The sequence below is a fragment of the Panulirus ornatus genome, chromosome 2, assembly GCF_036320965.1.
Source record: "Panulirus ornatus isolate Po-2019 chromosome 2, ASM3632096v1, whole genome shotgun sequence".
In the NCBI taxonomy this organism is placed as follows: Eukaryota; Metazoa; Arthropoda; class Malacostraca; order Decapoda; family Palinuridae; genus Panulirus; species Panulirus ornatus.
The window spans coordinates 78,263,429-78,278,417 of NC_092225.1; the positions used below are offsets into that span (position 1 = coordinate 78,263,429).

Below are 14,989 nucleotides of genomic sequence, written 5' to 3' on the forward strand. Positions count from 1 at the left end.
AGGTCAGTCAGTCATGATTCATGATCACTTGTTGCTGGTAATCCTTGTTGGTAGCTTGTCTTCGCTGTTCATGCACGGTTATCACTTTATCGTTCGAGGTTTCATGAAAGATGAAACGGGTTGACGACCTGTTAAGGGTCAAAGACTAAGTTTTGAAGGTCTGAAAATGACGTAGGAAGTGAATTTGTTTCTGTGAAATTTTGCCAGGAAGAGGCAAGAGATTTGCTAGACAGGGCTGGACGCACTCTACTGGAACGAGTCTCTGGATTTTTTGAACCCATGTGTAGTTAGAAACGGAATAGCTTTTTGTATATATATATATATATATATATATATATATATATATATATATATATATATATATATATATATATATAACCGTACTTTTGTGCTGACATTATCAGGGTGGGGCCGTCGGGTATATAGACTGTGACATTTTAATGGCTGGTTCTCGAAGTGACTGGGGCACATCAGTCTTTGTAGTGGCCATGTGGCAGCTGGTGATGAACCTGACCAGTAAGGGGCTCCCGGGCCGTTTTCTCTCGCCAGCCAGTTCACTCGTTCGTTCCACAATTTCTCTTGGAAGAATGACAAGTCTTACGGTCTGGGAGTGATCTCGGACAGGTGCAGGAGGAAGATTTAAGAGTGTAATATGCTTGTCCCTGACGCCAGATATTCTTGCATCTCTGGTAAAGGGATTCACGTGCAGCGGGTCGTGGCTGTCCCCTCCCTCACACACAAGGTTGTGTGGTCTCTCCTGCAACACGGAGGGAGACACCTTCTGTAAGCGTTTGGAATCCTTTTTTTCTTTTGCGCTCCCGCACGCGGCGCGGGTGTGGGCTGCACAACAGATTCATTGGGAAAAACTGTCAATAATAACGTTGTGTTCGTTGAAAAGTTAAAGTTAAAAGCTCTTCTTGATATGATAAAATTGTGTTTGATAGTCTTACCGGAAATAGAGGTGATGTGTATATATATTGTCAAAGGTTCCAGGAGGAAGTGGATGAGATCCAGGTGTACAGAATGTATAAAGACGAGAGGTGTCGGGAAGATGTGTATGATGCTCTACCGTCTAGTCATGTAGTGTTTGTGCATGATGAACGCCCTTGCCACATGATCACTTGCCCTGCTGCATGGGTACCCGCCTCCCCAGTTCTCGTTGCTCGTCCCAGCTGACAAGTGTGAACCATAGGGTAGGTGTCAGTGCCCGGCCAAGTGGTGTGTGTCTCGCGGCACATGAGAATAATGTAGTACGGATATCGCACAAACAACTGCAGTATTCATTTTATGAACACGTAATTTACGACCATGGCGTTGGTGTTGTAGACCAGGGAGCTTACGTGGGTTTCAGAAGAGGATCGAGTCGCTATCCAGGGTTAACAAGTTTGTTGATTTGTTACAAGTGAATGTAACAGCGAGACTTGCGCACTAGTGGATGTCATAGGCGTCATGGTAGAATATTCAGGTGTTCGCACTGGTGGATGGCATACGCGTCCTGGTAGAATATTCAGGTGTGCGCACTGGTGGATGGCATAGGCGTGCGTCCTGGTAGAATATTCAGGTGTGCGTGCTGATGGATGGCATAGGCGTCCTGGTAGAATATTCAGGTGTGCTGGGGGTAGGGAGACTGAGGATATTACATGATCTTCACCACAGATAGTGTGGCACATAAGATATTCTCCTGTACCACTCGACATGTGTGTTCGATGTTCCGTCAGGCACCGAATCAAGCATGATAGAAAAAGATTTATGATATACTTGATCCGTAGTTTTGCATTGATACATACAGATGACACCTTAAACCTGAGATATAACGCTTCCTTTGCAGTGGGGTTACTAAGTTTATCCAGCTGTATGAACACTTCATTTAAAACTTTCAATCTGAGCCCCTGCTTCCGAAGCATCGTGCCCCAAGTCCTTGTAGTTATTTAGCCTTCTTTCACACATATTTTCTCTTGTGGAGCAAATATTTTAGATTTTTTTTACTTGTATTGGTATATTGCACGAAAGAAAACATCGCTCACATTTTACCTTTGTCTCCGAGGATAAGCGTCACAGTCAAGTCATCAATACGTCGAGAGGCATTTGTGTTCCTTTAAACGTTCTCGCCCCTCCGACCCAACTCCTCCGTCGTGTGGTTCCTTGTGTCCACCTTCAACTGACATACAATTGTAATTACGGTCTCTACAGTCGGTCAAGTTATCCGTGTCTTGAGCTTACTTGGAGCCATCACCCGCTTTGGATTAATAGAGAGAATACGTTAAGAAATCGCCTAGACTGAGGTAGCTGTGGCCACAAGTTGTCATGTTAACACGAGACTAAAGTTCCTTTGGTCATGTCTCTGAGGTGAAGAGCTGGATCTACTGTGGTGATCACAGATTAAAGTTATTCATGTTTAATGCTTGAGATCACGCGTGTAGCTCCGCCTTTACGGGCATATGTGTCTCCCAGGCTGCTTACGTGTACTGGGGCTTCCTCGTCAAGTAGCGTACTATTACTGGAGGTTTAGATGCCTCACATCACCAGATTTAGTCTCATTAAGATGTCGGATCATAACCTATGTTATATATATATGTATATATATATATATATATATATATATATATATATATATATATATATATATATATATATATATATTTTCTTTCTTTCAAACTATTCGCCATTTCCCGCATTAGCTAGGTAGCGCCAAAAACAGAGGACCGGGCCTCTGAGGGAACATCCTCACCTGGCCCCCCTCTCTGTTCCTTCCCTTGGAAAATTGAAAAAAAAACAAAAAAAAAAACAAGAGGGGAGGATTTCCAGCCCCCCGCTCCCTCCCCTTTTAGTCGCCTTCTACGACACACAGGGAATACGTGGGAAGTATTCTTTCTCCCCTATCCCCAGGGACATATATATATATATATATATATATATATATATATATATATATATATATAAAATAAAAATATATATATAAAATAAAAATATATATATATATATAAAATAAAAAAAAAAAATATATATATATATATATATATATATATATATATATATATATATATATATATATATATATATATATATATATATATATTTCTGATTTAACCTTGTACACAAGCCTGACGATTTTTTCTTTACTTCGAGCGTACCAGGTGTCATGTGAGGAGTTGTGACAGGCAAGGTGGGTCATGACCAACCCTTGCCTCCCACCCTCCCTCACACCGTGGGTGGGAATGTTGCTGGGGGCTCTGGTGGCCACAATGAAGACACAGGAGGTCTGGCAACGGTCACAGCAACTAAATAACCTGGATTGGAACTGTCGTGTCTGGCTAACTCAGGGTATTTATGGCTGATATCTTGACCAGAACTGAGCGCTTGTTGTTGGTCAGGTGCACCTGGCTGGTGCCTAGTACCCACTTCCTGCTCGGCGGACCTGAGGAGAAGACGAGGAAGCTGTGGCCCTCACCTGGGTCACATACTGGCCAGCACGACAGCAGTGCATTCGTTGGTCACCACTGAGGTCGGGAAGTTGTTGACACCACTGCAGTAGTCTAAGTTTCTCCTGATCTTCAGATCTTCCTCATGTGTGAGGGTAAGATGGATGGTCTAATGCTCTCCAGTTTCAGGAAGGCTGTACACGATCATGAAGCACGGCCAGTACACGTGAGGTCAGAAGATCAATGGGTTCTTTTCTGTGCCCTGAGCACGGGGGTGCACAGTAAATTTACGGATGATACCGGCACAGATCAGCAAACCCGATGGTGTCCACGTAGTGAGTACGGAGGAATGGAAGCTCCCTAAAGCCTCGCACACCATACCTGACAGTGTGGATATATAACTGGAGATGTAGCGACAGTGTTTGAAAGCAGACCCAGCGTGTCAGTTGCTTAGTCATAATGAAACTTGTTCTCTGTGTCTGGAGACGCGTCACCAAGTTGACAAGCAGCAGTCAACTTCAGCATGGTGTGTGTGTGGCACCACGACTGTGGACATTCAGCATGGTGTGTGTGTGGCACCACGACTGTGGACATTCAGCATGGTGTGTGGCACCACGACTGTGGACATTCAGCATGGTGTGTGTGTGGCACCACGACTGTGGACATTCAGCATGGTGTGTGTGTGGCACCACGACTGTGGACATTCAGCATGGTGTGTGTGTGGCACGACGACTGTGGACATTCAGCATGGTGTGTGTGTGGCACCACGACTGTGGACATTCAGCATGGTGTGTGTGTGGCACCACGACTGTGGACATTCAGCATGGTGTGTGTGTGGCACCACGACTGTGGACATTCAGCATGGTGTGTGTGTGGCACCACGACTGTGGACATTCAGCATGGTGTGTGTGTGGCACCACGACTGTGGACATTCAGCATGGTGTGTGTGTGGCACCACGACTGTGGACATTCAGCATGGTGTGTGTGTGGCACCACGACTGTGGACATTCAGCATGGTGTGTGTGTGGCACCACGACTGTGGACATTCTGATGGTATACGTAGCTTTGCACGGGGTTATTACTGATAGTGGTAAAGCTTTCTGCTTTTCAGCTTGCAGGAGATGGAGAAAAATTGACCCCCGTCATCTCGTCACGCTGTCTCTCTGGGTTGGATGTTAGGGCGACAACGTGGCAACGCGGATCGTGACCCCTGGTTGGGATCTGGGGCTAAAAACAGTTATAATAGTTCAGGGTTTAGGGCAGCAAGAACCAAGGCTTCTGCCTGGCACATCTCTCGCCAGCAGGGTCATTCATATGGAAATGCTGGCTATTGTCAGTTTACTTATCTTTCTTAGGAAATTCCTTTTGGCATTTTCTTAGTCCTTTTTGCACGTGCGTTAAGAGAGTGTAGCAGCAATTGGCTAAGCTATTTATATTTGTAAAACTCTCGGTCGTGGTGTTAGGCGTGTCCACTACATGGCTGTTGCTGCTCTAACCTGTATAATGTTCCTCTTATGGTGTGCGTTTAATAGTCTTGAGTAAACCTGGGATTATGGCGCTGAAATCACAGTTCTTTGTCTTTTCTTAATTACCCGGTGCACTTGAGCGCCGACTGGTTTGCTGATGTCCCGCTCTTGGTACAGGTCCTTGTGGTTATGGGCCGTGTTGAGGTGTTTATCACATTCTTCCGCTCTATATCTTGTGAACCATTGATAGGACATGGCAGGATAATGTACTCGCTCTGTATCTTGTAAATCGGTGAGAGCTGGACGGCAGAATAGCTTGCATAGTGAACCGGTGACAAGGCTGGCTGGCAGGATAGTTTACATGGTTTACATAGTGAACCAGTGAGAGGGCTGACAAAATAGTTTATACGTTCTATATCTCGTTAACTAGTGACAAGGTTGGCTGGATAGTTTACATGCTCCACCTCTTGTGAACCAGCGAGGGTGTTGACAGAATAGTTTACACGTTCTGTTATTTGTGAACCAGTGAGAGGGCTGGCAGGATAGTTTACACGCTCCATATCTTGTGCACCAGTGACAGGGTAGTCAGAATAGTTTACATCCTTCTCATCTTGTTAAGACATCTTGTGAGACAGCTGGCAGGATAGTTTACATTCTCGAATCTCGCGGTCTTCTCTCCGATCACCAGTACGGCTTCCGTAAGGCGAGAGCCACTGGTGATATTCTTTTCTATCTTGCTAATGTCGGAACTTCATCCGTGAAAAGTTATGGAGAATTCTATGGAGTTGCCTTGTACATATCCAAAGCTTTTGACAGGGTGTGCTAGTGGGGTTTCATCTCCAAGCCCCATCTTTTGGTTTCCCTCTTTTCAATTTACTCCCTCACATCTAGGTTCCTCTCGGGCTGATCTGCCTCTGTGGTTGTTGATTGATCAGCCTCTCTCCCTTTGTCCATCATCAACGGTGTTTCTCAAGATTCTGTACTGTCTCCTGCACTTTTTCTCCTTCTTATGAATTATTCCCTTTCTTCTACAAAAGAACTAAATGCACTCATACGCTTATGACTCAACACTGCATTCCTCTATATCTTTCAATTCTGCTCCTTCTCCTCTCACTCGATCTGCATCTTGTCTCGAAAAACTTCCTCGGTGAAACTCGGATTTTGACAGGATATCTCGGTAGGGCACACGAAATCTGATTAGTCCGTTGCCCTAAGACCCTGTTTCTAATCATCTTTCTCTCCCAGCTTTCTCAGAACCTTCCTTTGACCGTTCTATAAATCCATCTTTAGACTCTGTGAACATACCTGGTATTACTGTAACATCCATTCTTTCTTGGAAAACCCACATTACAGAAATAGCTAAGTCTGCCTCTAAGAAACTGGCCGTCTTGTTTAGATGTTGAAATTTCTTTTCTTGCGAACAGTTTTTCCGTATATACAAGGGATTCGTCCTAGTATGGAGTACTGCTCTCACAGAGTTGAGTCGAAAATGGTCCGACTTGTAAACTGTCCCAGGCTAACTTTCAAACTTGACCCACTTGCCCTACGCCGCAATGTTGGTTCACTTTCCCTCTTCTGTAGTTATTACTTTGGTTTTTGCTCCCGAGAGCTGGCTGCTTGTGTGCCCGCCACTACTAGCGAGACCATGCAATACTCGGCAACCTGCTGCTTCCCATGATTATTGTGTGGTCTTTGGCAACTCGAGGGTGGGCCGTTTTGATACCTGCTTCTTTCTCATATTTTTCGTTTCAACGCCATAGCTTTTGAGCTGGTGCGTAAAGGGCATATATATATATATATATATATATATATATATATATATATATATATATATATATATATATATATATATATATATATATATATTTTTTTTTTTTTTTTTTTTTTTTTTTTTTTTTTGTCGCTGTCTCCCGCGTTTGCGAGGTAGCGCAAGGAAACAGACGAAAGAAATGGCCCAACCCACCCCCATACACATGCCTTGATTCAATCCACTGACAGCACGTCAACCCCGGTATACCACATCGCTCCAATTCACTCTATTCTTTGCCCTCCTTTCACCCTCCTGCATGTTCAGGCCCCGATCACACAAAATCTTTTTCACTCCATCTTTCCACCTCCAATTTGGTCTCCCTCTTCTCCTCGTTCCCTCCACCTCCGACACATATATCCTCTTGGTCAATCTTTCCTCACTCATTCTCTCCATGTGACCAAACCACTTCAAAACACCCTCTTCTGCTCTCTCAACCACGCTCTTTTTATTTCCACACATCTCTCTTACCCTTACGTTACTTACTCGATCAAACCACCTCACACCACACATTGTCCTCAAACATCTCATTTCCAGCACATCCATCCTCCTGCGCACAACTCTATCCATAGTCCACGCCTCGCAACCATTCAACATTGTTGGAACCACTATTCCTTCAAACATACCCATTTTTGCTTTCCGAGATAATGTTCTCGACTTCCACACAATCTTCAAGGCTCCCAGAATTTTCGCCCCCTCCCCCACCCTATGATCCACTTCCGCTTCCATGGTTCCATCCGCTGCCAGATCCACTCCCAGATATCTAAAACACTTCACTTCCTCCAGTTTTTCTCCATTCAAACTCACCTCCCAATTGACTTGACCCTCAACCCTACTGTACCTAATAACCTTCTCTTATTCACATTAACTCTTAACTTTCTTCTTCACACACTTTACCAAACTCAGTCACCAGCTTCTGCAGTTTCTCACATGAATCAGCCACCAGCGCTGTATCCAACCACCGACGATGTGTTATGATCAGTCCCTACCTAATGCCATATCCTCTTAAGATATCGACCGGGGTTATAACTTTCACGGCAGTGGTCGGGGTATTCATCAGTTTCCTCCCCTTAACTTTTGAACCAGTGGAGGGATTGGGTTCGAATCCCCTGTGTGATTAGCACGACAGGGATCATTGTGTATTTTTCTTTTTTCGGATCTGCTTCATAACTTTTGTTGATCAAGTGGAGGGATTACAAAGATGTTGCCCGCCCACCACACATTATGTGGCGAGGTCGCCCATACGACTGTATGGCTACCCACCTCCACACGGCTGCGTCTTGGAAGTCTGTTATACAGTCTTGTTGGCCAGACCACCAGGCGCTGTGTTACGATGACTCCCCCAACCTTCCACCGTCAAGCCTGGGATCCTAATTTCACACAAACAATCAGTTACGCTCGGTTGCTGATTCTGTCTTGTGTATATCAAACTAACCCCATCCATTTCTGAGGATGTCTCCTCTTCAGAAATTTGGATTCCTGGCGTCTTCAGTTGTTAGTTTAATCTGACATCATTTTCACGAATAGCCAATAGTATACGTTCATTCTGCACATCCATTGAATAAGGAAGGTCCAGGTATGGTGTGTGTGTGTGTGTGTGTGTGTGTGTGTGTGTGTGTGTGTGTGTGTGTGTCAATGAAGCATCGCATTCATGTTTACAAAATATTTTGTGCAGTCCTTAAAGTCTAGTAATAGTTATGGTGGGGCCATTATGGGTGACACCCATCATGGTGGGGCACTTCGTGATGGTATCTATCATGGTAGAGCCCTCAGTGGTACCACCTATCATGGTAGAGCCCTCAGTGGTACCACCTATCATGGTAGAGCCCTCAGTGGTTGCACCTATCATGGTAGAGCCCTCAGTGGTACCACCTATCATGGTAGAGCCCTCAGTGGTACCACCTATCATGGTAGAGCCCTCAGTGGTTGCACCTATCATGGTAGAGCCCTCAGTGGTTGCACCTATCATGGTAGAGCCCTCAGTGGTTGCACCTATCATGGTAGAGCCCTCAGTGGTTGCACCTATCATGGTAGAGCCCTCAGTGGTTGCACCTATCATGGTAGAGCCCTCAGTGGTTGCACCTATCATGGTAGAGCCCTCAGTGGTAGCACCTATCATGGTAGGTGGCACCCACCATGGCGGGGGCCTCGGTGGTGGCACTGGCCACTCTGGCCTTTAGTATGCATTAAACTGGATGTGGAGGAGCTCTGTCAAAAATCCGCTGTCTGATGTTCAGTTTACATATTAGTTTACATATTGCCTCTCTCATAGATTAATACAGGCAATTGTATTTCGACCATCAGTTTTACTGGTGTTATTTTTTTTCTTTTCAAGCTCCAATATCACCAGTCGTGAGAGGGTCTGGCAACAGTTAACGAATTTCTCGATTTCTATTTGAGCGTATTGGCTTCTTGCATATCAGCATGCCAGGGGCTTCAGATGGCGAGGTATTCTCACTGTGACAGAGCCTCGCGCACGTCACAAACACAGTAGCTCTTCGTTGAAGAGCCGGGCGGACCTTCTCATGAGGAGCTACATTTTCGTAGAGGAGGCAAGAGGTTTGGTAGACAGATCACCTCCGACGCCCTGCATGAGTCAGGTCTGCGAAGGCTCCTGTAGCGGGTGCCGCTCCTGCTGTAGTGCTGACGCCCTCCACCCTCGCTTGCCAGCTCGGCCTTCGCTCATGTCTGTGCCTCAAAGGGGAACCAAGACTTGTCCGACCCGTAGTCTGCCCGTCAGCCTACTGGGTGTAGCTGGGGATGATGGTAAGAGTGGCAGGCGGACGAGACCCCCAGCTATGTTAACCACCACATGTGTTATTCACGCACCACTGGATTGCGACCCACGCCACTGATTGCTTTCCCATGACGTCTGTGGCCTCCCGACCTCATAATGGCTAGGGATATTGATAGCCCTTGTACAACGCATACATCGACTTTTATGTGAGTAGATATTGCGGTTATTGAAAACCTGCATCACTCAAAGCATTATTATCTGTGTGCCCTACTGACTTTTAACTCCCTGTTCTGTGAGTGTCTGATATCATCCACTGCCACAGACAGTCTCGAAGGGACCCATTGGTCTGTTGCTGTCTGAATTCCTTTGTATAAAGCGGTATGGGACACGACGGCTGAGTGATTGCTATGCTCTGCTTCTCTGAGAGGAGGCCACGAGCCGGCTAACTGCATCGCCTCCACTGGGTCAAGCCAACAACTGAGCAGGGAAAAAAGGGTAATCAGATTCCCTGAATTTGTAGTACTTTGGTAAAAGTAATTCATCACGGTAATATATCGTCTTTGATGAAGTCACGATATTTACATGTGTAGTCGTATAGAAGCCTTGATCGCTTTAGTGTTTCAGAGCAAAGAGGGAGAAAATGACATTATGCTAAGGATAACGAAACGCCTTACCTCAGGCGCTGATCTTGGCTCGTCAGTTCGTACTCCTAGTACATGGCCACCCACGCCTCTCCCGGGCTGCGTGAGATTTCGAGGTTTTCTTTTCTCCTTAATCCTTTGGCGGACAGTGGGAGAACCAGATCACAAAGGATCTGGCGGTGTGTGAGTGCTGGGTGACATGCATGCTGGTGGACAGTAGTTAGCGTCCTACAGTACTTATCTGTATCAATCGAGACAGGATGATAGATTGATGCTATCTCAATAGATTGCTATCCTAGTAGATTATTGCTATCGATAGATTGTTGCTGTGTCAGTAGATTGCCTCAATAGATTGTTGTTGTGTCTGTAGATTACCTCAATAGATTGTTGCTGTGTCAATAGATTATCTCAGTAGATTGTTGCTGTGTCAATAGATTATCTCAGTAGATTGTTGCTGTGTCAGTAGATTACCTTAATAGATGGTTGCTGTGTCAGTAAATTATCTCAATAGATGGTTGCTGTGTCAGTAGATTACCTCAATAGATGGTTGCTGTGTCAGTAGATTACCTCAATAGATGGTTGCTGTGTCAATAGATTATCTCACTAGATGGTTGCTATCTCTCAGGGACACAATGACAACATGATACATGGCTGTGAAGATTTGAAGTGTTGTTACATTCATCATTCAGTAATTTACCCACGTGTGGCTGAGGAAAAAATTCTTAAGAGGAATGAAACTTGGGACTATTTTTTCATTGTGTTTTTATTAATACCAACTGTCATCGTAGTGTACAAACATGTTACACACAGCAGCGGGGGCGCTCGTGGTCTTAGGCTACGCAGGACGTACAGGCCGGAGGTTTGAGGACGTACGTGTGTGTGTGTGTGTGTGTGTGTGTGGGTGTGTGTGTGTGTGTGTGTGTGTGTGTGTGTGTGTGTGTGTAACCTCGTCGACCACGGCCCTCTGCTGCTGGTGTTGACACCTGGCGTGGTGGTACAGGTTCCTCGTGGCGCCTCGTTCAGTGTGGAGACGACTTTCTTCATCTATAAAACTGAGCAAATTACTTCCTCCTCCTCCTCCTCCTCCTTCTTGACGTGTGCCAGTTGTTGAATGCAAATCCTCGATCAATATAAAGGTACATTACGGTGTATATTGTTTATTTTTTTCGATTACAACCTACATTACGGTTGATAATAATGAAAACGGGCACCACTGGGGTCGTATAAAATCTGGAAACACAGACTAGAAGCGGTTTACCGCCCGGAAACAACTTAAACGATAACAAACATACGAACGACGTACACACCAGCAGAATATTTCCAGGTGTGTGACGTCACTTCCACGTAGCCTCCCGCCTGGCTTGGCAGGATCCAGGCCATCACGTATATACACACACACACACACACACAGACAGGTCTGACGTCACCACCCTCATTATGCTAGCTAGACCCTACGACCGTAAGGTTGTCACTCACTGGGAGTTACAGCCTCTCTGTTGTGCATGATGTCAATTCAGCCACAATTTGAAACCTCTTTTTTTTTTTTGAGCAAAAATTTTTTATGTTCAACGAATGATAATATGGAACACCCCCTCCTCCTCCTCCTCCTCTGCCTCTGCCTCCTCCTCCTTGGTGGGTGTGTGAGGTTGAGGAGTGAGCGAGACGGGTTAAGTTAGAACGTCCACAGACCACGAGGGACCAAGTGGTAACTCCCAATGACAACTGACAACTATACGAGAAAAATTAAAACCAGAGGTAACCGAGAGAAAGAGGTGGGGGGAGGGGGAGCTTTGAATTGGTTGGGGTCGTTATCGTCTTAAACCACCGTCGTCGTCTTATTTTTCTTATCATTGATCATGTCTTTTCTTTCTAGGTAGGAGGCTCCCCTCTCACCATCTTGACTATTTTGTCCGTATTACCATTTGGTTTATACTGGTGTCGGCTTTCATGATGATCCTGTACGCCTCCAGATTCTGGTCTTGAAGATAACCCTCCAGATAAGTCACGTTAGAGAGACGATACCTCGACCCGAGGCGGTGCAGAGTAAGGAGGAGGTCATGAGGTAGAGCAGGTCGGAGGGAGGCAGCCGGCCGGTAGCAGCTGCAGGTCCGCTCGTCACAGCACCGAGGCTCTGAAGTGATAGCTCCGCGCCTGACCTGGTCTCCCAGGGGGGCAACACCACCTGCCTGTGACCAGTTCCCTCGGCCACTAGGTTCTCCTTCGAGTCCTCATCTACACACAGTCTTCCCTCTCTTGGATGTCCCACTTCCTGAACATTTGTGTACAACTTCGGTCACTCGGACGACCCTCCCTCCCTCCCTTGAACTTAGAAGAGCGTTTTGCTTTTGAACTCGCTTGTCTAATGGACCTCTTGTTCTAGAACTTCTTATCTATAGGATCTCTCCTACCCAGGCCTTCATCACCGAACACCTCACCTATCCGTGGACCTCACTTCTCAAGAACACCCTCCACTCTGAAGCTTTCCTTTACCAAGTACCTCCCTTTTGGACATCCCTCACGTGAAGCCTCCCTGGAACTTCCCAGCAAGTCGAGGACACACTGTTATACTTACACGTCTCTCGCTGTGAACATGCTTTCCCTTGAGCCTTCCATACCCAGCAACATCAAGCCGTGGGTGAGGACATAGCTCTTAGGACACTCGTGAGAGTGTTACTCTAGCACTTCGTGTTTCATGTTGTGCCTCGCCACATTCCCCAGATGAGTGACTCGTACAACCCTTTGGTTTTCGACTTTAGTGGCATTTTGAATTATGGTCACCTGGTGAACTTAAAAGGTCATCGTGGGTTATTTGCTCTGATAAAGGTCATCACATTTCCTGTCCTCAGTGTAGCTTATTCCTCAGGCAGACTCAGTCTTGTGAAGTAGACAAAATGATGGTTGATAAGGCTGTCTTGTTCCGAAGTCAAGTGAGGCGTCCGCCGTGGTTACAAGGTATAGTCCAACACAAACACATACTTTGTTCTGTCGCTCTCTAGGAAAATAATGAAACATCAAAGATAATAAAGATAAGAATAAAGCTAAGCGAGTCCATGCTACATACATGATCATCATCATCATCATCCATCAACACCATCGTCCATTATGACACCACTTGTTACCGGTGTTCACTCCGGTCCCCACGTAAGTAAAGTCCTCGAGGTTGGGTCATGCAGGTTGTGTGTTGTGTCCACTTTGTGTGATGCCCCCTCGGCCGAGCCCCACACCGAGCAATCACGCCATCGGCCAGGCTCGCTCCATGACACAGTAACTACAAGGAGACAGAAGGGAGCCAGTGGTCTCTAGGGAAAGAAAATCGGTTGAGGATACCTTCTCATAAATAATAACACTGTCACTAACACCTGTGGTCACTGGCAAGAGCGTCATCAAGACGATATATCCTCACCGTCACTACGTATTTTTCCGTTTTCGTACACATTTTCCTGGGGCGCTTCCTCGGTGAGCAACCTCTCTGTTCTCTGGATGGGCGTGGGTGTAGGGATGGATGAGGAGCTGATAACGTTAAGGATCCCCTGCGGTACGGCGGGAGGGGAACCTCTAGGGACGACGGCCTGAGGCGGCGAAGTGGCGCTGCTGACGGTGTGGCTTTTGCTCATGGGAGTGGCGGTTCCCAGGGCCTTCGGCGGAGAGATGTTCGGCATGGGCTTTGTGGGCGCGGCAGCGGCGGATTTGGGCGCCCCCGTCAGGTTTTTGTAGTTGACTCCGACGCCCGTTTGGACAACCTCCTTTATGACGATGTGGTCCTCGAAAGTTGTAGTGGTGGTTGTGGTGGTGGTGGCGGTGGTGGTGGCAGCAGCAGCGGTAGGCTCGAGCTTGGGAGAGGGGTGGTCGGCAGACGGCTCCTGGGATGAGGCGTCTGGATGAGGGGACACAGCCAAGCGGACCTCTCCATGGGATGTCTCCTCGCTGCTCGACAGGTCGCTGGTCGCGCCATTACTCAACTGGAAAGAAGTGGGAATGTAGACATTAGTCATTAAGCATTGTTGATAAAGACGTTGTCGCCCACCGTTCAACACACAGGAGGGACTTAAAAAAAATTAGGAAGAAAAGCTACCCGTCCTAATGCTTAAACATGGCCTGGGGAAAGAAACATCGGCTCAGAGCTTTGAATATAAGATACAAATATAAACTCAGATAGAGGCTCACTGACATAGAGATGATACATCATTGGTTCTTACTTCAGACTACAGTGATACATTCTCTCTGGTTGAGAAGTATTGGCAGAAGAGACAGTGATAACTGTAGAACATATAATAACCTTTCATTTTAAGTCTCTGTTTTAGGAAGAAAAGAAGATTAACCAACTCTAAATCTATAAAATGAGAGAGGCCATTGATCTTGGTTGTCGTAACGAAAAGAAAAAAAAAAAAGTTCTTCAGTTCGTTTCGAATCGGAATCACAGTAGATCAAGAGATGCAAGTTACCATACTCGCTAAGAACAGCTGTGACTCAGGCATCTAGACGTCGGGACATCATGAGTGAGGGACGCACGGGAGGGAGGCTTAGGAACAATGAATGACAAGGACACAGGACAGGGAGGCGAGATTGGTATGCACTGTCATGGGAGATGACTGGTGAATTTTAGAGACATTTAGCGAGCTGAGGCAAAGGCTTATGCACCGACAGTTTTATCACAAAGGCCTTTGAAGAAGACTCTAATATAATCTGGCTATTACCCTGAAATGAATTCTAAGCTGGGTTCTCCTGTTGTTACCTACTTAAATGAAAACGCGTCTCTTCCTAATTAGCATGAGTTCAGAGTCTATTGCTCGGCGGGCTTAAGCCGATCATTTCATATAATGAATTGTACGTGAACTTTACATAAACCATAGCGGTGTGTGCCTGACACGGAGTCGGAGACTCTGCGTGTTCAGTGCCAGCACTGGATACACACACACACT

General features: G+C 46.1%; 1 protein-coding gene across 1 annotated transcript in view; it reads right to left on the reverse strand.

The window, feature by feature from the left end:
* Positions 1-10,815: 10,815 nt before the first annotated feature.
* The window catches only part of LOC139757477 (uncharacterized), a 426,702-nt gene continuing 422,528 nt past the window's right edge, over positions 10,816-14,989 (reverse strand). Inside the window, exon 7 of the mRNA XM_071677997.1 lies at positions 10,816-14,029. Within this exon, the coding sequence (XP_071534098.1) occupies positions 13,454-14,029 (576 nt within the window). The 3' untranslated portion in view covers positions 10,816-13,453. The remainder of the gene's footprint in view (positions 14,030-14,989) is intronic.